At 39.3% G+C, this 25,492-nt stretch overlaps 2 protein-coding genes across 2 annotated transcripts; both read right to left on the bottom strand.

Annotated features, from left to right (window-relative positions):
- Window positions 1-7,896: 7,896 nt before the first annotated feature.
- LOC139731671 (uncharacterized) lies at window positions 7,897-23,922 on the bottom strand. Its single transcript, XM_071642560.1, has 7 exons — window positions 23,886-23,922; window positions 22,533-22,553; window positions 20,856-20,886; window positions 13,266-13,282; window positions 11,440-12,782; window positions 9,288-10,293; window positions 7,897-8,372 (listed from the first exon to the last, which is right to left on the bottom strand). The coding sequence occupies exons 1-7, from the start codon at window positions 23,920-23,922 to the stop codon at window positions 7,897-7,899; spliced, it is 2,931 nt and encodes a 976-aa protein (XP_071498661.1).
- Window positions 10,650-11,111, bottom strand: LOC139731593 (uncharacterized; the record flags this gene model as incomplete). Its single annotated transcript, XM_071642482.1, has 1 exon — window positions 10,650-11,111. A coding segment is annotated over one exon (462 nt), but the record flags the coding sequence as incomplete, so codon positions are not given.
- Window positions 23,923-25,492: the final 1,570 nt, after the last annotated feature.

Here is a 25,492-nt window from a genome sequence, read left to right as displayed (position 1 = left end):
CATACTATTACTAAATACAATCGCAAAAACAAAACTTACTGTGTTGGTGCTGAGTGTGGTCTTGTAGTGTTGTCTGTGTGAAGATTGTGGTCGGGTGTATCTTATATGTATTTGTGTATATGGGGGGGGGGGCGTTCCTGTACTAAGGCTCGTTCTCAATAATCAATCAAAAACTACCAATACTCAAAAATTTTCACCATCCAACAATACAGAAAAACTTCCAAATTCCCATTACAATTTCTACATATTAATACACCTCTTGTAATACATACAAACATACATATCCGCATACATAATATAATTTATACACATGAATCTATTTATCCAAATACTTACATACTTACAACCACATTACTTTAACTACAGTTCAACTTTCCCAAAATACATATACCATTATTACATTACCTATTATATATCTACCTACGTTTACATCAATCACTAATTCTATCTGACTAAAAATTATTCTAACCTTCTCAAACAATAACATATTTATCATATACTAACATTCAATTAATCTAACAAATATTATAATAATCTAAAAAATAACATATTTTTATACACTAACATTCAATTAATCTCCTCTCATCTATCTCTATATAATACACCCTCATACATCTATTCAATACTTTCCCATGATTCAAAAACAAAATATATATACAAACATACATACATACTTACATTTATTTGTACAATTACTCATACAAATCTGACAATCAGTAATAAAAAAAGAAAAAAAAAAGAAAAAAAAGAAAAAAACATTAAGGTTCTATGTTAATTCCGTTTGGGTGGAGGGTTTTTAACTTGTCAATCCAAAAGGATTCTCGGCGTAATGTTGTCGTGTGTGATTTGCTCTCGATAGCTTCGATGGCTGTAAGTTGTAGGTTGGATAATGAGTGTGAGGGTAGGTTGAAATGTTTGGTGTATGGGAGTGTTTTGTGATGTGGGTTGTGGTAGTTACGTATTTCTGATAGTGTGTTGTTGATTCTTGTGTACAGTGTTGTTTCTGTTTTCCCGACGTACTGTTTATGACAGAGTGAGCATGTTAGGAGGTATATGACGCATGTGGATTTGCAGTTGATGTGTGAGGAGATCTTGAATTGTCTACCTGTGGTTGTGCTTTGGAATGTTGTAGTTTCTACGATGTGTTGGTGAAGGTTACATTTTCGTGAGTTGCAACGGTAGAATCCGTTAGGTTTGTGTGATGGCGTGCTGGGGGAGGGGTCTTTGGCCCGAACTAAGAGGTCTCTTATTGTGCGTCCACGGCGGAAGGAGATGGTAGGGGGTTTGGGGAATAATTCCCGGGCGTTGTCAGATTGTTGTAGAGTCTGGTGGTGTTTGTGTGTGATGTGAGGTAGTTTGGCAGTGGCAGGCGAGTATGTGATTGGAAAGAATATGTCCTGTTTATGTGTGTCGCCTCCCTTTCTGTAGGAGAGAAGTTCATCACGTGGTGTGTGTCTTGCCCGTGTTATCTGGTTGTGGACCATTTGTTTGTTGTAGCCTCGTTGGATGAAATACAAGCTTGGGCATACTGGGTTTTTTGGTACCAAAAAACCCAGTATGCCCAAGCTTGTATTTCCTTCCAAAGATTCACAAGCAAAACAACCCAGGGCGCCCTATCGTATCTGGCTGCTCCTGCCCTACTGTAGAAATTTCAAGGTTCCTAGATTTTCACCTCAGACCACTCGCACAACGACTGCCATCCTATCTAAAAGACACAACCCACTTCCTGAACCACATTCTCGACATCAACACACATCACACCCCACTCTCTTCAAGAACACTCCTCGTCACTGCAGACGTCACATCGCTGTACACAAACATACCCCACCAAGAAGGCATGCAAGCATGCAAAGAAGCACTCAACACCCGAACAAATACACACCCACCGACAGACCAACTCCTCCGCCTCCTCCATCTCGTACTCACACTCAACAACTTCTCATTTAATGGTGAACATTACCTACAGATCCAAGGGACCGCTATGGGAACCCCGGTTGCCCCCACATACGCCAACATCTTTATGGGCAAAGTAGAACATGCCATACTATCTTTGACAAATCCTCCTCTCCTCAAAACTTCATGGCGACGCTACATTGATGACATCTTCTTCCTATGGAACGGCTCCCCCCGCTCCCTCGCATCACTCCAAGAGAAAATGAACAACATACACCCAACCATCAAATTCACGTTTGACTCCTCACCCGAACAAACACACTTTCTCGACGTCACAATCAAACACGCGGACTCACAACTTCACACAGAACTTTACACCAAACCCACTGACACCCACACATACCTCCTCCCCACATCCTGTCACCCAGCACACTCTTTCAAGGGTATTGTCTACAGCCAAGCCCTACGCGTCACACGGATATGCTCAAACACAGAGTCACTGGAACACCACCTACAACAACTCGCACAACATTTCATCCAACGAGGCTACAACAAACAAATGGTCCACAACCAGATAACACGGGCAAGACACACACCACGTGATGAACTTCTCTCCTACAGAAAGGGAGGCGACACACATAAACAGGACATATTCTTTCCAATCACATACTCGCCTGCCACTGCCAAACTACCTCACATCACACACAAACACCACCAGACTCTACAACAATCTGACAACGCCCGGGAATTATTCCCCAAACCCCCTACCATCTCCTTCCGCCGTGGACGCACAATAAGAGACCTCTTAGTTCGGGCCAAAGACCCCTCCCCCAGCACGCCATCACACAAACCTAACGGATTCTACCGTTGCAACTCACGAAAATGTAACCTTCACCAACACATCGTAGAAACTACAACATTCCAAAGCACAACCACAGGTAGACAATTCAAGATCTCCTCACACATCAACTGCAAATCCACATGCGTCATATACCTCCTAACATGCTCACTCTGTCATAAACAGTACGTCGGGAAAACAGAAACAACACTGTACACAAGAATCAACAACACACTATCAGAAATACGTAACTACCACAACCCACATCACAAAACACTCCCATACACCAAACATTTCAACCTACCCTCACACTCATTATCCAACCTACAACTTACAGCCATCGAAGCTATCGAGAGCAAATCACACACGACAACATTACGCCGAGAATCCTTTTGGATTGACAAGTTAAAAACCCTCCACCCAAACGGAATTAACATAGAACCTTAATGTTTTTTCCTTTTTTTTCTTTTTTTTTTCTTTTTTTATTACTGATTGTCAGATTTGTATGAGTAATTGTACAAATAAATGTAAGTATGTATGTATGTTTGTATATATATTTTGTTTTTGAATCATGGGAAAGTATTGAATAGATGTATGAGGGTGTATTATATAGAGATAGATGAGAGGAGATTAATTGAATGTTAGTGTATAAAAATATGTTATTTTTTAGATTATTATAATATTTGTTAGATTAATTGAATGTTAGTATATGATAAATATGTTATTGTTTGAGAAGGTTAGAATAATTTTTAGTCAGATAGAATTAGTGATTGATGTAAACGTAGGTAGATATATAATAGGTAATGTAATAATGGTATATGTATTTTGGGAAAGTTGAACTGTAGTTAAAGTAATGTGGTTGTAAGTATGTAAGTATTTGGATAAATAGATTCATGTGTATAAATTATATTATGTATGCGGATATGTATGTTTGTATGTATTACAAGAGGTGTATTAATATGTAGAAATTGTAATGGGAATTTGGAAGTTTTTTCTGTATTGTTGGATGGTGAAAATTTTTGAGTATTGGTAGTTTTTGATTGATTATTGAGAACGAGCCTTAGTACAGGAACGCCCCCCCCCCCCCATATACACAAATACATATAAGATACACCCGACCACAATCTTCACACAGACAACACTACAAGACCACACTCAGCACCAACACAGTAAGTTTTGTTTTTGCGATTGTATTTAGTAATAGTATGCTGATTTGTTTTTTGTTATAAAATGCGCTGAATTGAGGTATGTTTTATGTTGAGTATACTTTGAAATGTATAGTATATGAGGCTAGTTGAGTTTAGTATGATTTTATACCTAGGTTGATTTTATTTATACGTTGTTGTCATTGACTGTATAGATCCTGAAGAAGGGCTTTTCGCCCGAAAGCTCGATGATTAAAGGGGTGCTACCCAACACCAGCCACGTCTATTAATGTGCAAGATTTGATGTCAATAGATTTAATGTTCTTGCACCGCCCGCCATGTTGTGGTTAAGTCTTTTGATGCCAGTATATATATATATATATATATATATATATGTGTGTGTGTGTGTGTGTGTGTGTGTGTACGTGTGCGCGCGCGTTGTTGTTGCTGATTGTAATTCCTTTTTGGTATCAAGAGCAATCGCAAGGGAACCGCACGTATTCAGGCAGACTGTCACACATGGACATAGAACATACGAAGAGACACACACACGCGCACACACGCTGCATTCGAATAACAGAAGGCATGCCAGCAGACACGAGTACGAGAACACAAAACCTGCCATGGCAGTGGGATTAAGGCTTTCCTAAGTTGTTTTTTCTTTCTCAGACGCAGTCTTCTCAATCGCAGCCATCGCTTTGCGAAAATACGTTTCAGAGTTGAAGAAATAAAGAATAAACGTTGGTGCAAACTCACCAAGTTTTAATGAATTTTGTTTAAACTCTTTCATTTTCTTTTTTATTCTGGTTTATTTCTGTATCAAGCCAACAAAAGTTGTGTGACATTTATGTGTGCCCCCGAGTTTCTGACTGACTCTATGGCTAATTAAACACCAATATAACATTAGAAAATATAAAATGAAACATCAGAATTGATAAAGATCTATTTTAAAATATATAGCTCTTAGTATGTATGTTATTGAATTCACAATGTCATGTTATCCATTTCATAGACTATTCATTAAAAAATTACACCAGACTTCGATCAACAATCATTTTGTGTATATTTCATAAACAAATGAAAATGAGATAACTATACAAGGACTCATTTTCATTTGTTTATGAAATATACACAAAATGATTGTTGATCGAAGACTTATGTATTTGTTGTTATGAATATTCTGAGAATTGGATAACATGACATTGTGAATTCGATAACATACATACTAGAGCTATATATTTTTTACTAGATTTTTTTAATGTATCATTAACAGTTGTCCAAAAAATGGAGTTACGGTGCAACAAAAAACGCTTTGAGAAAAAAAAAATGTTACATTTAGTCAAATATATATATATATATATACATGTGAATATATATAATGTGTGTTTGTATATATATATATATATATATATATATAAGAGCATATGTATATTTATTCATACATACATATATAGGACTCTATGTATTCAAGGAGTACTTTTAACCCATATGATAGAATGAGATAATTACTGGTACGACAATTACACACAAAAAAGAAGGGTACATCTTAAGATGCAGCAAAATTATGAAGTAGGAAATTTCATATCTAAAGCGCTTTAAAAATGTTTTGGTTAGATTTCCACAAATTTGCAAAAGAGGCGAAAAAAACAAATCACCAATACCCATGGAAACAATACATGACACCCAATATCCTTAAACAAAAAATCCCCCCCCCCAAAAAAAAAAATGACAGTAGACCATATCTAACATGGAGCATTACATAGTGCTTGAAAACCAACAAGTTAAGCATAATTGTTTTATTTGTCTTATTTAACTAAAGCTATAAGACTGTCAAGGATAGGTACAAAACTCATCATCAGATGACGCTGCAGATCGGTCCAGAGGAAAACCAGCAAATAAACTAAACGAAAGGAGCAGCTGAATGGTATAGTGATAAGACAATACCGAGAGGTCAAGCAAATGCCTTTCTGTCAGCCCTCGTCAACAGCGCTTCGCTCTTCTTTCACATCACACACATCATCGCGACGGCTGCCTTCCGTAAACACATTATGACGTAAACTACCACAACACAATGACTCAGTGTTTGTTTAACTCTCGCAGAGCCACCATCATAAAATGCCCTTGACTTTATATATTAACATTTCTACCAACGGTACTGAACGAGTTAGGAAGCTGTAGACACATGGTAGAAATATGACCGTGCACTAGGGTAGCTTTCCTATCGGCACCCCATAAATTGTGATTGAAAAACTTATCTCTTTAAAAGTCTAGTTCTCGTAAATCACTTACAAGCAGTGTTTTTTCTTCCAACACCATGATCCCCACCATAATCGCCGGAGATGTACCATTTCCGGTTGTTATGCCAATGTAGCTTCTCTGAACTTCAGTCGCTGATTTTTTTTTTTTTTTTTTTTTTGCGGGGGGGGGTGTCAATTTGGAACCACGTGAACATGCAGTAAAATGTTGGACAGGAAAGCACAAAATGACATTCTGAGGACTTGAAAGCCTAAGTTCATGTCAGGAATGGTGTTGGAAGACTTAATGAAGTTCCTTCCGCATACTCTTTCTAAACAGCAAGCACTGTCGTGTCCGTATAAACTGATATCTTTTTTGTTAAATGCAGCTCTGAGATATAGCAGAGATTAATAAGCACGAACATTCTTCCAACTTAATTTTATACGAAACACCAAACTTGCGACTTCTTTGAACAAGTTTTGAACATTTTCATTCTGTTTCCTTATTGAGGTATAACTGTCCTCGTCAATTCATGAAATTCTTGATTAAAAAAAAGTTGTTGCAACTCATTTTTTTAAAAAAAGTAGGGAAGAGGTTTTTGCGAAACTGCGGGTCTTTAATACACACAAGAAAAAAACACAGAGCAGCACTCTATACATAATTTCTTTAGTTATCGTTTATCAGTCCCCTGATTTGCACAGCCTTGAATTTTGTCTATAAGGGCGCCAAAAGAAATGGATTTTAAAGAAGTTGTGTTGATCTGTTCATCATGGCAACTTTGTTTCTCTCTTTTCTGTTCGAGTATCACAAGTACAGTTTTTACCGCTTATACTATACCCCCAATACATTATTACAATTGAAAATCTTTTCATATAATCTTATTCTATGAACCTTGGTATACGCATAATGTAAAATCAATTTGATTTCATAATATCACAGTCAGTCTTAATCACTACGCGCCTTGTTGAATGTAACTTGGATATTGGATATCCAGTTGATATGAAGTGCTCGGATTCAGTAACGTTTGTCCATAACGTTAAAATTAAGCAGCAGATACCTTTTTGATCGTTAATACACGCTAAAACACCACACTCTATCTTATTCAGTTTTTGAACTATTTTTCTTTTGTGAATTACCTTTAATCAACCATTAATCATATGCATCAATGCACATCAATAATCATATCAGAAAGAGATTAATAGGCCTTGAATGCTCGCAATCAAAAGTATAGGTGTTCCCATGCTTTCATGTCATTTCTGTATTAATGCAGTTACACTGACAATATTGCTTACGAATATTTCACCTGTAGCAGCCCTAAGCATTTTGAACGAAATCTAGGAAAGAATGTACCAAAACACGCTGCAATGAAACAACGAAAATGTGCAAACACCAAAGTTAGGAACAGAAACCTTATTTGGACTACTTGGGAACTAAAAGTGATAGAGCTTATTTTCAATTCGTTCATAGGTTTTTATGACCAAAAAGTGTAACGACAACGATATCGGCATTAAGCACGAGATCCGTTCTATCATAACCCCTGTATTACAACTTATGCTGTAGGAGCATTGTACATAATTATGACGAGAATAGTCATCAAACATTCAGGCTTCCAATTTTGGCAAGTGTTTCTGTCAAAATTCGTTATTGCACTGTATTTCGAGCTTAACCCCATCGAGTTTCTAAGATGGAACATCAGTTTCTGGCAAACTCATCTCATCTGTATACGGGCTTGTCAACCACCAGGCCACTAATATGGCTTGTGTCCTGCTCTCTGCAATAAGAAAGTCAACTTCGGAGAGGCTCAACACTGGTCACATTTCTTCCTATCGTGACCTCTCCTTCGCAGCTGATTGGATCATTGTTTGCGGACCACGCCCTCTTTATCGATCGGGACGGTGCGCCACTGTCGACGGCCGATGACACAGGGGTTATGCCCTTTCTCGCGTATAGTCTGCTACTCGCGAGTCGACCGAAAGTTGAGTGCAGCAACCGCGACAATCCCTTGGGGCCGCTGCCGTCCGAGTTCGAAATTTTCTTGGCTTTTCCGGCCAACACGAAGACCATGAGGCACATACCTAGCTCCTGCAGGCGCATGAGAGTTTGGAAGATCCACCAGGGCCAAGGGGCCACTTCCACTAGATCGGAGTAGACGCCAAAGACCCCCGCCGCGCCATACACGTTTGTAACGCAGTTAGAGAAAGCTACTGCACTGCACAGAAGAATGTTCCTGTGAAGACGCATAGCCTTCTTGTCTTGAGAGCCTAAAAGGACACGTATGGAATCAAAATCATTAGCATCACACATATCCATCATCAAATGCTCCAACGGTACATTTTGCATATTATACGTTATATTGGTATACTGGTGTTGTTGTTTGTTCGTTTGTTTGTTTGGATTTTTTCCGAGTGATCGACGTCTTACAAGCTCAGCTTTTCAGTGGATCACTCTGACAGGTGAAAGAGTGATTTTTTTTTTTTTTTTGGGGGGGGGTGTTATAATATGATTATCATAATAATATAGGTCTAATATAATTATCATAATTAATTATCATTCGTGCATATGTTTCTTAAAACTTAATTATTTGACCTTGCAAATTGCTTAACAGTTGAATTGATAAATGTATCACCTTGTATTATGTATTTCTTTCTATTGATGGAAATAAAATATAACTGAATTGAAATGAACTGAAAATAGCATTCGGAATTTTAAGTGTACAGCCACATGGGAAGCAGGTTAACAATGCAGGTGTTAATTTGTGACACACAGACAGACACACACACGACATACGAAAACACATTTATATGTGTGTGTATAATGTAAATCTATGTATATAAATTGGAATTGATTGTTTTTATAACAGAAAACGCCATTTTCCCCTCTTTCCCTTGAAAGTTAGTTTAATCTCGATTAGAATGGCGAGTTCAGATGTTAAAAAAAATCATAGAATTTGTTTCCATAAAAACAATAACCATTGTAGAAAAGTCGAGAATCAAGCGCGTAATAGCGGGCAAAATTTATGGAACTGACTGAATGGCTCGTATCACACGGGGAAAAATCAAAGCATTGAATGAGTAAAAGTTGTGAATCTATATATTCTAACACCCACCCAAACAAAACAAATATATAATGAAGCTTCATCCAGGACCATTCCTTTTTACTTTGAGGTTGAAAATTACCTTGCATGTTTTTCTTCTGGGACAAACTGGCCTTGAAGTTCTTCTTGATAAGCTGACTGACTCTGAAATATCCAATGGTTAGAAGACCACTCCACACCACGTAAATAATTTGACACATCAGGAGTAAGCCTTTGAGATTGATGAAGAAGGATACCACAACATCGGTTCCCAACACGACCAGAAAGTGAAGACCACAGAGACGGGCGACAGCAGAAAACTTTTGGAAGCGGGGAGGTGCCAGTGAAACTTTCGTCGTGTCAATTAAAACGAGTAAAAGAGTAGAAAGCACAGCGGTGAGACATGGAAATCCGACTGACCACATCATTCTGGACAAGAGAGTCGGCGTGTTTTGCCTGGACCCGTATGGATTTACAAAAAGAGATATTGATCTTGTAATTCCGCAAACGAACAGAAGGAAGTTTAATGTTCCTGTCAAAGCCTTGGCACCTACGCGTTTTTTTAGCACAGCTATGACCACATGAGCTGCATATGATGCAATTATGATAAACGCAACGCCAATGCCGTATACGTGGATGCCCCAAGCAGGTCCAAGCACTATCGGTGCCAATTGCCAGTTTGGTCCTGGCTCTGGCCAAGGCTCCCCAACAGGCTCGGGTTCTGATTCACTTTCCCCTTCTGCTGTTGGCTCAGGTTCACTCTCCCCTTCAGCTGTCGGTTCAGGTTCACTCTCCCCTTCTGCTGTTGGCTCAGGTTCACTCTCCCCTTCAGCTGTTGGTTCAGGTTCACTCTCCCCTTCTGCTGTTGGCTCTGGTTCACTTTCCCCTTCTGCTGTTGGCTCAGGTTCACTTTCCCCTTCTGCTGTAGGCTCAGGTTCACTCTCCCCTTCTGCTGTCGGTTCAGGTTCACTCTCTCCTTCTGCTGTCGGTTCAGGTTCACTCTCCCCTTCAGCTGTTGGTTCAGGTTCACTCTCCCCTTCTGCTGTTGGCTCAGGTTCACTTTCCCCTTCTGCTGTTGGCTCAGGTTCACTTTCCCCTTCTGCTGTAGGCTCAGGTTCACTCTCCCCTTCTGCTGTCGGTTCAGGTTCACCCTCCCCTTCTGCTGTCGGTTCAGGTTCACTCTCCCCTTCAGCTGTTGGTTCAGGTTCAGTCTCCCCTTCTGCTGTTGGTTCAGGTTCACTCTCCCCTTCTGCTGTTGGTTCGGGTTCAGTCTCCCCTTCTGCCGTTGGTTCAGGTTCACTCTCCCCTTCTGCTGTTGGCTCAGGTTCACTCTCCCCTTCTGCTATTGGTTCTGGTTCACTCTCCCCTTCTGCTGTTGGTTCAGGTTCACTCTTCCCTTCTCCTGTTTGCTCAGGTTCACTCTCCCCTTCTGCTGTTGGCTCTGGTTCACTCTCCCCTTCAGCTGTTAGGTCAGGTTCACTCTCCCCTTCTGCCGTTGGTTCAGGTTCACTCTCCCCTTCTGCTGTTGGTTCAGGTTCACTCTCCCCTTCTGCTGTTGGTTCAGGTTCACTCTCCCCTTCTGCTGTTGGCTCTGGTCCACTCTCCCCTTCAGCTGTTGGTTCAGGTTCACTCTCCCCTTCTGCTGTTGGCTCAGGTTCACTTTCCCCTTCTGCTGTTGGCTCAGGTTCACTTTCCCCTTCTGCTGTAGGCTCAGGTTCACTCTCCCCTTCTGCTGTCGGTTCAGGTTCACTCTCTCCTTCTGCTGTTGGTTCAGGTTCACTCTCCCCTTCAGCTGTTGGTTCAGGTTCACTCTCCCCTTCTGCTGTTGGCTCAGGTTCACTTTCCCCTTCTGCTGTTGGCTCAGGTTCACTTTCCCCTTCTGCTGTAGGCTCAGGTTCACTCTCCCCTTCTGCTGTCGGTTCAGGTTCACTCTCCCCTTCTGCTGTCGGTTCAGGTTCACTCTCCCCTTCAGCTGTTGGTTCAGGTTCAGTCTCCCCTTCTGCTGTTGGTTCAGGTTCACTCTCCCCTTCTGCTGTTGGTTCGGGTTCAGTCTCCCCTTCTGCCGTTGGTTCAGGTTCACTCTCCCCTTCTGCTGTTGGTTCAGGTTCACTCCCCCCTTCAGCTGTTGGCTCAGGTTCACTCTCCCCTTCTGCTGTTGGTTCGGGTTCAGTCTCCCCTTCTGCTGTTGGTTCAAGTTCACTCTCCCCTTCTGCTGTTGGCTCAGCTTCACTCACCCCTTCAGCTGTTGGTTCAGCTTCACTCTCTCCTTCTGCCGTTGGTTCAGGTTCACTCTCCCCTTCTGCTGTTGGCTCTGGTTCACTCTCCCCTTCAGCTGTTGGTTCAGGTTCACTCTCCCCTTCAGCTGTTGGTTCAGGTTCACTCTCCCCTTCAGCTGTTGGTTCAGGTTCACTCTCCCCTTCTGCTGTTGGTTCAGGTTCACTCTCCCCTCCTGCTGTTGGTTCTGGTTCACTCTCCCCTTCAGCTGTTGGTTCAGGTTCACTCTCCCCTTCTGCTGTTGGTTCAGGTTCACTCTCCCCTTCTGCTGTTGGTTCAGGTTCACTCTCCCCTTCAGCTGTTGGTTCAGGTTCACTCTCCCCTTCTGCTGTTGGTTCTGATTCACTCTCCCCTTCAGCCGTTGGTTCAGGTTCACTCTCCCCTTCAGCTGTTGGTTCAGGTTCACTCACCCCTTCTGCTGTTGGTTCAGGTTCACTCTCCCCTCCTGCTGTTGGTTCTGGTTCACTCTCCCCTTCTGCTGTTGGTTCAGGTTCACTCTCCCCTTCTGCTGTTGGTTCAGGTTCACTCTCCCCTTCTGCTGTTGGTTTAGGTTCACTCTCCCCTTCTGCTGTTGGTTCAGGTTCACTCTCCCCTCCAGCTGTTGGTTCAGGTTCACTCTCCCCTCCAGCTGTTGGTTTAGGTTCACTCTCCCCTTCTGCTGTTGGTTCAGGTTCACTCTCCTCTTCTGCTGTTGGTTCAGGTTCACTCTCCCCTTCTGCTGTTGGTTCAGGTTCACTCTCCCCTCCAGCTGTTGGTTTAGGTTCACTCTCCCCTTCTGCTGTCGGTTCAGGTTCACTCTCCCCTTCTGCTGTTGGCTCAGGTTCACTCTCCCCTTCTGCTGTTGGTTCAGGTTCACTCTCCCCTTCTGCTGTTGGTTCAGGTTCACTCTCCCCTTCTGCTGTTGGTTCAGGTTCACTCTCCCCTTCAGCTGTTGGTTCAGGTTCACTCTCCCCTCCAGCTGTTGGCTCAGGTTCACTCTCCCCTTCTGCTGTTGGCTCAGGTTCACTTTCCCCTTCTGCTGTTGGCTCAGGTTCACTTTCCCCTTCTGCTGTAGGCTCAGGTTCACTCTCCCCTTCTGCTGTTGGCTCAGGTTCACTCTCCCCTTCTGCTGTTGGCTCTGGTTCACTCTCCCCTTCAGCTGTTGGTTCAGGTTCACTCTCCCCTTCTGCCGTTGACGCAGGTCCACTTTCACCTTCTGCTGTCGCTTCAGGTTCGCTATTATTTTCTGCAGTCGGTTCAGGTTCACTCTGCCATAACCCCGTCATTTTAGTGTCAGTTTCCACTCGTGCTGTAGATTTAGGTTCCCTGACATTCCCAGTTGTCGCTGTGGCAAAGTCACCAAATGTAGGGCCTGTTGTTATTGTGCTATATCCACTTGTGACTGCTACATTTTCAGAACGTTTGACACGGTGCATTTGAATGTCTAAGTCATCGCGTGGTATAATCTTTCTCCATTCGGATATGCGGAGCAGTTGTAAAATATCAAACATGTCAAGAGCTGCATTGTTTGACGAATCCATGTGCACGAATGTCCTGTCATTATTTTGATTGTGCTCGTCATTTTTGGCATGAAGTGGTCTTGCATAACTTACGATTACTGACTGACCAAGGTCCAACTTTGTCACGTGCAGGAAGACTGAGAGAAGAATGAACCCACACCATTCCATTTTATTGTACTCGTCACCCCATGTTCCTTCAAGTTTTAAGATGCTGGTAGAAAATTAATCAGTGATTCATCTTATTCACTGTTCATAGTACAGTATCTGAATGGCAGGTGAACGCCTTGTTCCTTTCGACGCGTCTGTACCTCCTTGTCGTTTTGTCCTGGGGAAATAAACGGGGAAAGAACAAGAACTTGGCATTAAGGTTGTTGGTAATACATATTCGCAAAATAACATGGTATGTTATCACAAGTTGCAACTATAACTAGGATCGTAAAACAATGTCTACTTCACAATTATGTGACAGACCTTGTTCCATCATCCTTCTCTTGACAGTAATCACTATGTCAATTCTTCATAACAGCTCGGAAGAAGACAGCAACTAGTAGTAATACCCCATTGCTAGAAATGCTGACACTATGGAACAACAACCGTCAATATTTCGAATAACTGTGATATACATATACTACATTCACATCTTCATCACTTTGATGAAAGAGATGAAAGAAAAAGTTTTAAGATATCTTCCCCTAATAATAATTGCTTTGAGTCTAATTATGTTACAGCTGATTGCTAGCAATATTTTCATGAAAGTGGAAAAGAGTAGCTCTCAAAATAAAATAAAAAAAAATCACTAGGCTCAATTCTTATTGGTTATTTTTTGTAGTAGTATGCTATATTTGTTTTCAGTTTCGAAGATGTGAAACGCCTCACTTTTTCGATAAAATAAGTTATACATGTACTTCGGTTCACTCTTGATGAATAATTGTAAAGTATTTGTTATCTTATTTTCGAAAGGCCGAACAAAGACGGAATTCATTAGCAAATATTATGTTATCATATTATGAGAGGTATTGCTCGATGTCTCATCTAATCATCTTTTGCGTTATTTACGCAGGTAATGAACAAATCTTCATTTGTACTGTTTTTTTTTTCCTCAAAGAGATTACGAAAAAAAACCCCTAATGCATTCCTTATGAGTAAATCAGATTTTTTTCAGTGACGTCATAACCATGTGATCCAAGATGGGAATTTCTGAACGTCCTGTTTAGAAATGTTTTTATCATTTTAGTAGAAAAGACCTAAAGTTGTTGTTGTTGTTGTTGTTGTTGTTATCATTATCATTTCTTGACAACGTTGCATAAATTTCCGGTCACTTTTATTTTTTATCCAGCAGCTCGGGTGTTTATTTACAAGTAGTGTCCTAGAGACAACAAAATTGGCTATCACGATTTTTTAGACGTCAGACATGCTCTAGTCAGCATGAAAGAATCTCCCATGCACATACACACAAACTCAAACCTAACACCATGTGCATAATTGTCATGTACACATACATATAACATACCTGCTCATATACGTTAGTAAAATAATAAACATATCAAATATATATGCATAATTGTGTATTTTGTATTTGTGTGTGTGAGTGTGTGTGTACATGTTAAAGGAAGTCATAATACCAACAAATCAGTCTACGATCTTTCCGCTTTGACGATTTTTCATGCTTCATTATCTTTCATTAGTTTCAGCTGTTGGAATATTTCGCCATGCAAACTCGTGGCATTACACGCGTGCAGGATATAAGTAAACGATGATCGTCAGATCATTATATTAATTTCAGCAAATTCAACATCAGGGGACCAGAGCGAGCTCTCCTCTATTCACATGTACGTCCACGCGTATTAAGGGTTTAATGAGTTGATATTACCACAAAATTTCGCGGCAGGTGTCGCATCTCTTTCGTTGTTTATTGCATGAATGGTGTTTCCGCGGTATTGACCTTCTCCTTTCCAAAAGCTTGTGAGATGGGGTGACGCTGAAGGAACTCTTTGCTTTATAGACAATGCGAGAGAATATGGGGCGATTTCCACGCTGTTTGCAACACCTTTTCTTCCTGTTTCACCTTTGTCATTCTTCTTTTTTTCTTTTTTTTTTTTGCCTGCTCTTTCTTTTTGCTTCTTCTTGGTTCCTCTTTCAGAAAGAAATAAAAAAAGCCCCGCCTCCAAGAAGACTCTTACATCTCTCTTAGTAACGGAAGACATCTCTTCGTGAGAGTTATAGCCTGCTCGAGCATGTGTCATTGAAAAACATTAAAAGAGGAAAAAGAAAATGTTCTTTAGTGACGTCACAGTTGTTACAGTGACGTCATAGTCGACTGATAAGGCAGTCACCTGCCATGTGAGAATTTCTAAGAGCTTTAGTGCTATCGTTTGATCGCAATTATAGGTATGCTGCTCTTTTCACAAAGTTTTACAGCTATAATTAGTTTGTTGGTTTTTGTTTTGTTGTTTAGACGACATTGTGGGTTACAAGCGCTTGAAGTGGTGTTTACCGATGACAACTTGAAATGCCAATCTATGTGGAAGAGCAGTAATTGATGAGGTCCATGAATGGAATGTGATGGTGTGGTCAGCCTGACCTTGTCAAGGCAGCTGACCCGCCCTTTTGTGACATCAAACGAAAACCTTATTGAAGGGCCTATACTTTCCTTCGCCAGTGCATTGTCCATAACGATGTTGGACGCAGTGAGGCTCCACCTGCTCTTGACGATGAGGAATGGAAGTGATACTTGTGCGAGAAGAAGGAAACCACTTCCGTTTTGGTAATTGCCACTGTTGTAATAAATGCTAGTAACAGTCTGAGACCTCTAGTTACAAGACATAAACATGGAGATGACTTCGTGCCAATGTAATACTTCAGAGAAGGAGGAAAATTTGCTTTCTAATGAAAATGTCATCGATTCGCAAGCATGAAAACTTGAGCACTAACTCCTCCACTTGGGTCTGAGGCCAAATTGCACTATGTGACCAGTCGTATAGTCTCTTATCTATTGTATGGAGCGAAAAGTGAAATCTCTTGCAAAGAAGAAAACAAAATCTTTTTATTAACCCGTTAAAAGTATTGTTTACCGTTGGGAGCAGTGATTTTAAAAATGTTCGAGTTATCACATTTGATGCATATGTCTATAGGTCCGTTGTATCACAAAACAACCTGCCATATAAAAATCTAAATAAAGCCTGAAATGTAAGGAGATATTAGTATTTTTCTCTCTAAACCACAACTGTAGATGGTTTATTCTGGAAACAATTCTATTATAACTATTGTTCACATTATGTACATTTAACAAAACATAAAATTGATTATACCCTGTACTGGTTAAAATTTTTACATTGGTTGTTTCCATCCCTAACTCATATTTTAGAACTATTTTGAAGCACTAACGATGGGTTTTGTTTCATCTGCAAATGGTTAATAAAATGCCTTGAAAGATATAGTCCCGAGCATTCTTGGGCAGGTGTCTATATGAAAAGTGCAGTGATGGATCCATAGGGAGGTGCACCGGGCGCGCGCCCCCTCTTTATTTGTTGTTAAAACAAAAGAAATAAAAAGAAAAAATGAAATGAAACCCAGAAGTAGCACCAGAAATATTGTTTTCGCCCCCCCCCCCCTTACGGAATTCCTGGATCCGCCCCTGAAAGTGTGTGTTTATATAGGAAAATCTGCTCGTCCTTAAGGGGTTGAAACGGACACATCGTACGTATCAATAAGAGCAGAAATACAGGATATACACGCATCATATGCACACAAGCACACGTACAAATAAAAACTGAAAATATGACGAAAGTACTTTAACCACGCTGCCCTTGGCTACTGGTGACAATCTGCCAGAAGAATCATTGCGACACATGAATAAGTATATCGGGTGGTAGAAGAGTCGAAGAGAAGGAAGTCGGTTTCATTCGTTGAGAGCGACTTTTTTAACGACAAAACATTTGGTATTTATATAAACATTTGAAGTGACCTATAATAGCAAACATGGGTTTCAGGTGTATCTTTGTGACTTATGGTGTCCACTTTAGGTACTGTCCGACGTACAACTCAGTCATAGATTTTGTTTGAACGGGCAAGCCTCCTATATCATCGTACAAAAAAAGATGTCATTTTTGTCCTTGTCATTTAAATCGATGTCAGTTTGATGTTTGTTTTTTTCTAACACATAACTATTTTGTGATTGATTATGTAGTATTTCATGGTATAGCGTGTATAGTGTCATTTGCAAGTGAGAAAATTTAGAAAAATGATACGTTTCTCCTGCGAATTGCATGGAAGAACAGATGCAGATGTTTAACGCCAATATGAATTAACAATTTTTTCTATAACTTCTATGCTTCATCGTAACGAATAGGAGAAGCATGGAAAATGGAGTGGAGATTCAACGCATAGATGGCTGAAATAAACTTTTACTTCAATGCAAAGTTCGGGAGCTGACGTCATTTCAATTAAGCTGATGAAAATCGACATCGGCAATATTGACTGTAATGGGTGTAGAGATCATTCTTCTTTTTCGTGGGCGTGTCTTTTATTTATGTCAATAATTAAGGTGTTGGTTGCATTTTTAAAGGGCATACGGGAGTAAGTGGTCAGAAAAATGGCTGGCTTCTGAATTGCTTTGTGCGGAAGATACGTTTAGCAGTACCACTTCTGCTAAGGAATTGTTAATACATGAGTAGCCGTTCGGTTATAATGTATTTAATGTCACTCAGAGAACTCTCTGTGCATGTCTTTCTCTTCTCGCACTCCGCGAAATTGTCACCATGAAGTTTAATCGTTATGCGCTTCGTGTGCCCTTTTCTCTGATTATCTTCGGTATTGCTTTAAACTCCAATTTCCCTATTGATTGGGTTGTATGTTTGAATGTATGTTCATCCGGGTTGAGGAAGAGCAGACTCATTTGCTATGGCGACTAATTGAAAGCGAGCAATCATTCCTGCCAAACAGTCAGTTGGTGTACAGTGTGCTCCCGAGCAAGTAAACCAGCATCACGTTCGTCTCGCTTCATCGCACGGATGGTACACAACATTTATAGGCACATTAAATGAAACAGTTCTTTTCCCCCCCCTTTTATCAAAATCTAACTAGTGCTGTGCGGATGTTGACAGAAAACCCTTTACAGTACAATTTTATATCAGCCGTCGCAACTGATAGCATAATTATTGGAACAGCCGTGAAATAAAGTGTAATGCATAAATATACAATGAAGAGTTTCATTTCAAAACGTCCTATGCGCCATTTCTATAAAAAAAAAGATAAGATTAAAGTAAGCCTATCATTAGATAGAGCGAAATAAGACTCTCCAGTGATATCTTACTTGTAACATAACACGGCTTGTATTATATTCTTGAGGTTATGATTACAAATGTGCTGTATTTTTTTTCATTATTTTCCATGTTTTATATTAGCTTTAATTTGCTTGCCTGTTTATCTATGTATGTTTGTTTATGAAAAGGCAGAACTCGACTGGAAAATTGTCGATGGAAAATCTTCTCCTTCCACAATCACATTTCATATTAAACGGCCAGCTATATCTAAGTCAAACAGGAACCTTGTACATACAGTTACGATTAAAAGGTGATTAAAATTATAATCACCGCTTTTCAGGAGCATGGGACTTCAATGTCAAATTATTTAGAGGTCATGCAGTCAGCAATCAACAAGTGTATGTGCGTATCACACATCCATGTTTCCGCATGTGATTTTGATTTTCCCCTCATTTTTTTAAAAAGTCTTCAATATAGTCGTACATGAATTCGTTCTATTCACTTATCTATAAGTTGCTTACTGTAAACTGGTCAATGGATTTTATAATAATATGCAAACAAATGAAATATGGATACACTATGTATCTAATAAAGCAAATTGATCAACAGAGCTATTCGGATGTTCACGAATACCGATGTTCAAAGTTATAGGGCTCTTAATTCCAACAAGCCGATTCTTTAGTTTGTTGACCTGTAGCTTTGACGTCATCAATTTCACTCACAATAACCATCCTTTAAAGGCAAATTCTAGTTCAATATGATGCACTGTAGGGCTTGCGAAATAACGAGAAGGAGAAGGGGTTTATATTCTTTGATCAAATGCTCCCGCAGAAAAAAAATCCAAATACAAAGAATCTAAATGAGAGACTGTATCCCGAAAACGGTGGTAATTTAAACTGGACTTGCAAGACACAATGTGAACCTTAAAGGGGCGTTAAAGACGGTTTTCAAAATTTCACATCATGTAGTACGTAAATCGACAGCTCCGCGTATAGATTTGTGAAATTTGTAGCGGTCCTTGAGCAGAGAAACCAATACTCTGAAAAATCTTAAAGAAATTACACTGTACAGCGGAGGCTCATATATTTCAGAAATCTAAACGGATGGACATTTCAGAAAATCTTGCACATCATGTAGTCGTTCTGAAATCGACAGCTCCAACATGTATACGATTTGTGAAATCTTCCCCCTATAGTGCCTATAATAGTCCTTTTCAGCAGAGCAGAACCAGCCACTCTGTCCAATCCATCTGATCTTGTTGGGTGCCAATGTGTTGGGGAAGCGTGCGTGACGATTGATAAAAAAAATCGTATGTTAATGTGTTTGACGGTTGCCATTGTTAAAACCTCGCTATGGAAAAAAAAATAGATGAAGCCGATCGCCTCATAATCTATTTCGAATTAAGTGTGGAGCCTACGCTCATCCTTTATTAACAAGCGCTGTGTAGAATTCGCCATGGAGTTGCCTCGTTATGGCGTGTGAATTACTAATAACACAGTCAGTATAACCCTTTGGAATGGTCATCCGTTATCCTTTAAATGTCACTGGCCCATGGGGAACAAAAATAGATTTCACCAGTTTTCATTCCCACCGGGTTAGGAGGACATGGCCAATAGTTTGACGCCCGTTTTCTATTACAAACAAACTGGTCCTGGCTTTATTATACTTTTTGAATAGATGTAGGTCAATCCATCCTGTGTGAAGCTGATTCGAATCCACTGTTACGGTAACTGATGAATAATGTTGTTGTTGTTGCTGTTGTTGTTATTGTTGTCTTACCGGACTACATGCTCAAGAATCAAGTGGAATTCATTCTCTCTTTACAGGCAGTGTGGCGAGGAAAAATAAATTGATCAGCTGATGGGTGAAATTGCACTTACTGTAAATATGATACAATTGTATTTTTCACCTCTCATCCTATTACCCCAAATCACTTTGCGCAAAAAAAAAATGAAGAAAAGCAGTTCCTTTGAAGATGTTGTTCCTCAAAGAAACTTTTTTTTTTGCTAAATGCAGTCAAAAAGCAAAAAAGTGGAAAAATATTACTGACAGCGATGGACAGAACAAATGCAAAGTGTTAGACAGAGGACATTTATATACAATACAACAGGTGCCAGCAAGAGAAAATAGATAATAAGAGGGAAACGGAATGCATTGAATGACTTCAGAGGATTTGCGGCAGTAATAAACTGTTCTAGAAGATTTAGATCATTTTAGGGTAAGGAATAAAACAAATCTATTGTTTCTGTGTAGTCTCTCTGCGTTGTTTTCATTTTATAGAAGAACAGATTTGTGGCGATGATGACCAAATGAGATATCAAACGAATGAATTTGATTTGAAAAGAAAGAAAGGTAAAAATTTAGAAACACAAGTTGTTTATTCCCTTAAACAAAAATTAAAGGAGTACCTGCCACGTCTGAAAGTTGTAATGAATAAATTGTGAATACCAAAATGTTTGACCAGTGTGCAGCCATGTATTCAAGGCATGCTAACGTTCTCCAAAGCGGTGAGTGAAAATAAACGTGAGGTAGAGATCACACGCTCCTCTGAATGTTCTACGCAATCACATCTATGTTAGCTCGCTCCTTGAAAAGTCCTTTATGCGATCGTGGAACGCCTCCTTTGCTTCTTAAAACTTTATTTTTCTTATTTCAGTTTTCTCCTTAGCTTAACTTTTGGTTGGTCGAGCTCGTAGGCAGACTATTCATATTCACCCATCCCGCGATCACTCACAGCGCATTAAACTTTAAGAAGGTTTGTATAGACCGTCGTCTTCTAAACTACAGGAGTGTCAATTCTACCGCCTGCCTCATTCGTCCTGGTAATTCATTAGAACATTCTATAAATATTCAGTCGTGTTCGTAACTTTTCGAGCTAGAAAATAGTACATTCATTCCATTTTACTTGGCAGTGTTTCTTTTTAATCATTTACTTTATGTGTTTTCATTACGAGGACAGATGTTTCATGCTTTACGCGGCAACTGTGAAGGTCACAAAATCGATGTACACATTCAATCTGCTGTTGCTTCCTATGAGCACTTGAATTCACGAGGGCAAGCACGACTTTGTTTCCCCCCCCCCCCCCAAAAAAAAAAAAAAAAAATGCACGTGATTCAACAAACACCTGCCATCTATTACATTGCGACTGAAAAATTAAATACTTCCTTTTTGCGACCGGAAAAAAAAGCAAACAATCGTGTTGAGGGACAGACTCAAAATCTAAAGTAAGAGTGGTGTTATCCGCCATTTTATGTCATGTCTACATGATCTGAGAACATTATGTAATGCCCTGAGCAGTACTTTGAGTATTAAAGATAAGGGACATTTAAAATTGAATTCAGGTCATTGATGCAAGAAACCATAAATGAATGTAAATAAGTTATGTTAAAATATTTTTTTCTTCCCCAAAATGCTCTTTTCATGTTATATTCTATCTTGATATTGCCCTACTTAAAGATTATGGCATACTTGTCTGGGGAAACACATCACAATATTATAAATCTTACTCAGAAAGAATATCATTACTACAGGGAAAACAAACTCTTTGTATTATCATTTGCAAGGAATCATGGAGATGCCATACTCATGATCTTCAAGATTTACGATTTGCATCGATTGTATTTAAGACGATTTATATACAAGCTTAACAATAATTCTCTCCCTTCTGTATATGACTCTATGTTCATCAAAAACGAAACTGTCCATTCATATCCTACCTCTGCAATCCAGTGAATATCATTTGCCTTTAACCAGAGCTATTTTCGCTAAATTTGTGTTCTCTTTTTCTGGTCGGAAATTTTGGAATTTTCTTGATAGTAGTTTAAATGAAGCTTTAAGTCTGAATACCTTTACCTTTAAATTAAAAAAAAAAAACTTACAGAAATGTATATATTTCAGAATGAGTTATATTTTTGTAAGCCTATAAATTTCTAGTCCCATTTTTACCACAATCGTCTACCGTTTACTACAACTAAACTTTACCCTCGTTTATTTGGGGGAGCGTGTATCTCATACCTCATGTGCCCTGGTTTTGACCCATCATCTTCCTCTTCCCTCTCCCTTTTCTCTGTCCACCGTGAAGGTATAGTCTCTTCCTGTCATTTATTTCACCCTTGCTTACCTTTCCTCTTTCCCTCATTACAACGGAGACTCTCGTGTTTGTTAATATGTCTCTATGTGTGTACTTCGTCTCTGTCTTGCCTTACTTTCTTTGCCTTGTTTTATCAGTTTTGTAACTACAGTTGGGTTTTTTTTTTTTATGAGGGGACTGCAAACTACAAGCTCTGCTTTTAGCAGTACCCTCCATTTCCAACCATTTTTTTTTCTGTACTTGTCTTGAAATTATAAACATGTATTATGGTTCATAGTTTGTTTTTCATCGCATTGTTGTATCATTGGTATATGTGTATTCAAATGTTGTAATCACGTGTGTTGGGACGAAATGAAATAAAACGAAACGGAAGAAAAACCGAAACGAAACCAGCCATCAGCCATTTACTATACACTGGGCAACTGTATCAATCCAGAAGCAGACGGAAACAAAACAGCTTTTGCAAATATAGCTTTTAGGTTTACTTATGGCATACACTGCTAAAACAGCTCTTTCTATAACTATTCGTTTACGGAATATTAGCGTACATGAGCGTACATGGGTGTATATGGTATATAGGAAAAGATGAAGGAAGGAAGGGGGGGGGGGGGGGTAAAGATGAGCTGGAGCCGACACCACGGCACTTGGGTTTCTGGATAATTTACAGAGGAAAGCCCCTCGACCCATAGAAATAGATGACAATCAATGCGAGAATCTTAACATCGGAGCATTGCAGAAATGTCCCTCTTTGCACCCTCTTTCGACTCCTGCAACTGTTACTTGCGAGTTTGGAATAAATTCTTCCCTCATTGGCGTTCACTGTTCTATCGACACGCTCTTCTGCAGCTTAGGCTCACTCTTACACCAGTCACCATATTGAAGTAACGTTTTTTTTTTTCTTCCTTCCTTCATAAATTTTCGTCGTTGGGTGTAAAGTTGAACCCTCCCATCTGACGTAAACTGAGAGTGACTATCTAGTAAATCTGTGTCCATTTCTACTGAATTAAAGACTTTTATAGTGGAATATTGACTTGATTCCTGAAAAACACCCCAACTTCTCACTCCGAAAAATACTATCATTATATAAAATCCAAGAGAGTTAATGAACATTGCTTTTCCCTTTTAAGTAATATCAGATACTTGGGACTAGATGTTTTATTCCTATTAATACAACGACCTAAATCAGTACAAAAAAAAATATTCACACATACGCATAAATGAAAAAATAGCATTGAAAATGGGTAGTGTAGATGATAGTAGTATCTTAAGGTTGCAGATGATATGCAAGCAAAATGCAAAATATTTCTGTTTTCATCTGCGTGTGTCTGACTACGTAAAAAACACACGATGTCATAAAGATATGAGAAGATGTGCAGGACACAAATGAATACACCCAAAGGAATTTGATTTCAAGGTCGTACATCAGTTTGGTTCGCTGCTCCGTAATTGAGATTCTAATCAGACGGAAGTGTAAGCGGGTCTTTACCTGAGCGCCTTAAATCTTTTCCCACTCCACCAACTTATCTAATCAAATTTCGTGTCATTGAAAAGTATGACCGGATCTAAGCGTCTTCACCTAGCAATAGCTGAAATTCTTTTTCTGACCATGCCATATTTGCTGGTGACAGATATTTTTTGGAGACGACAACTCCTAACTGACACTATCATAAACAAAATCCTCGCCGGAAAAGCGCAGGTAGCTGAAATCGGTAGTCGATGCTAATCATATTACGTCCTATTTTATACTGTGTTGCGTCCCTGAAAATCCTCTTTGCTGAGCGGATAAAGTAGCCATGCTGTATTAATTTGACTTCAATAGGTGAATGAACATCGCAACAACCAACGGTAGATATTTGATTGACATGTCAGATCTCATATGAAATAAAGATACATTGACTTCAAGGTTTAAGACATAATCCCGAAACAGTGATATAGATCAGAATAAATACGCAAAATTGAGATGATTTTCTCCGCTATCATAACTTTTTTTTAGGTTTAAATCAGAATAATGGTATGGCATTCGTTAAGGAGATAATATAGTTTTGGTTGAGACTTGGCTTGATTTTTTATCTTTGTTTAGATAATGAGAAACCTCTTATGAAATAATAAAGACCATGTAATTCCAAGATGAATTCAACGTTCATTTGATGAAAATTGGTTTTGAAATGGCAGACATATCCAAAAACAAAGTGATACTGATAAAAGATGGGACCCAGATTTTATCAGTATTGCTTTGTTTTGCTTTATTTTTGGATATCTCAGCCATTTAAAAATCGATTTTCATCAAATAAACTTTGAATTCTTCTTTAGATGGAAAGTTCTGTAATATTTCATACGTGGTTTCTTAGTATCTGGCAAAAAGTTAAAAGCACAGTTCTCATTTCCACCAATACTTTAAAAACTCAGCGAAATTTAAACTTAGAAAAGTAAAGACATAAAGATATATACAAACGCTATGCTATTTTTGTTTTACTGAATTTTTACTGAAATCTCATTTGTAATATGTATGTATGCCCTATGCATCACTACGTGTATTAACATTTATATGAATCATATAATTACATTATACGATTTATATGAGTCATATAATTGTATTACATGATTTTTATAAATCATATAATTATATCATGATATAAAAAGATATTTCTGACGTTTGATGCAAACCTTCAAAATATGTTTGTCACTGTTTCCTAGCCAGATAGTCTCATTAAAATTTTATTTGCTTGCTGAAAGGCACGTTCAGAGAATCAGTCAGAAAGTATAACAAGCTCTGAACGTCATTAATCTATGGAAGAGACGTGCATTCTTTGCAATTTACAAATCCATCACACAGCTGTTAACTCGGCCAGATCTTCCTTAGATATTGCTATGGACACGAAATCTTTTGGAGTCTGGCCTAGATAAGATATAAAGGGAAGGTCGCTCCGACGCTGAGCGGGGATCGATGTAATTACAATGAAGGTTTCGGATGTGATACGTCATTCGTTACAAGGAGATGTGGTCTGCCATTCGGTGGGATGGGTAGATTAGGGGATACGACTTACTATATGTTTTTGCCTACTTTTTTAACAACAGCTTTTCGATTTTCACTCGACGGAATGTGCCTGCTGTCACATCCCTGTGGCATCAATAATGTACAGTATCCTGAAATCAACGAAACCTTTTCTCTCTCTCTCTCTCTCT

This window comes from Diadema antillarum, unplaced genomic scaffold (genome assembly GCF_040938485.1).
Source record: "Diadema antillarum isolate AM-2024a unplaced genomic scaffold, OU_Dant_1.0 seq00000382_RagTag, whole genome shotgun sequence".
Lineage (NCBI taxonomy): Eukaryota > Metazoa > Echinodermata > Echinoidea > Diadematoida > Diadematidae > Diadema > Diadema antillarum.
The sequence above is the reverse complement of the archived record's forward strand: the minus strand, read 5'-3'. Positions and strand labels throughout refer to the sequence as shown.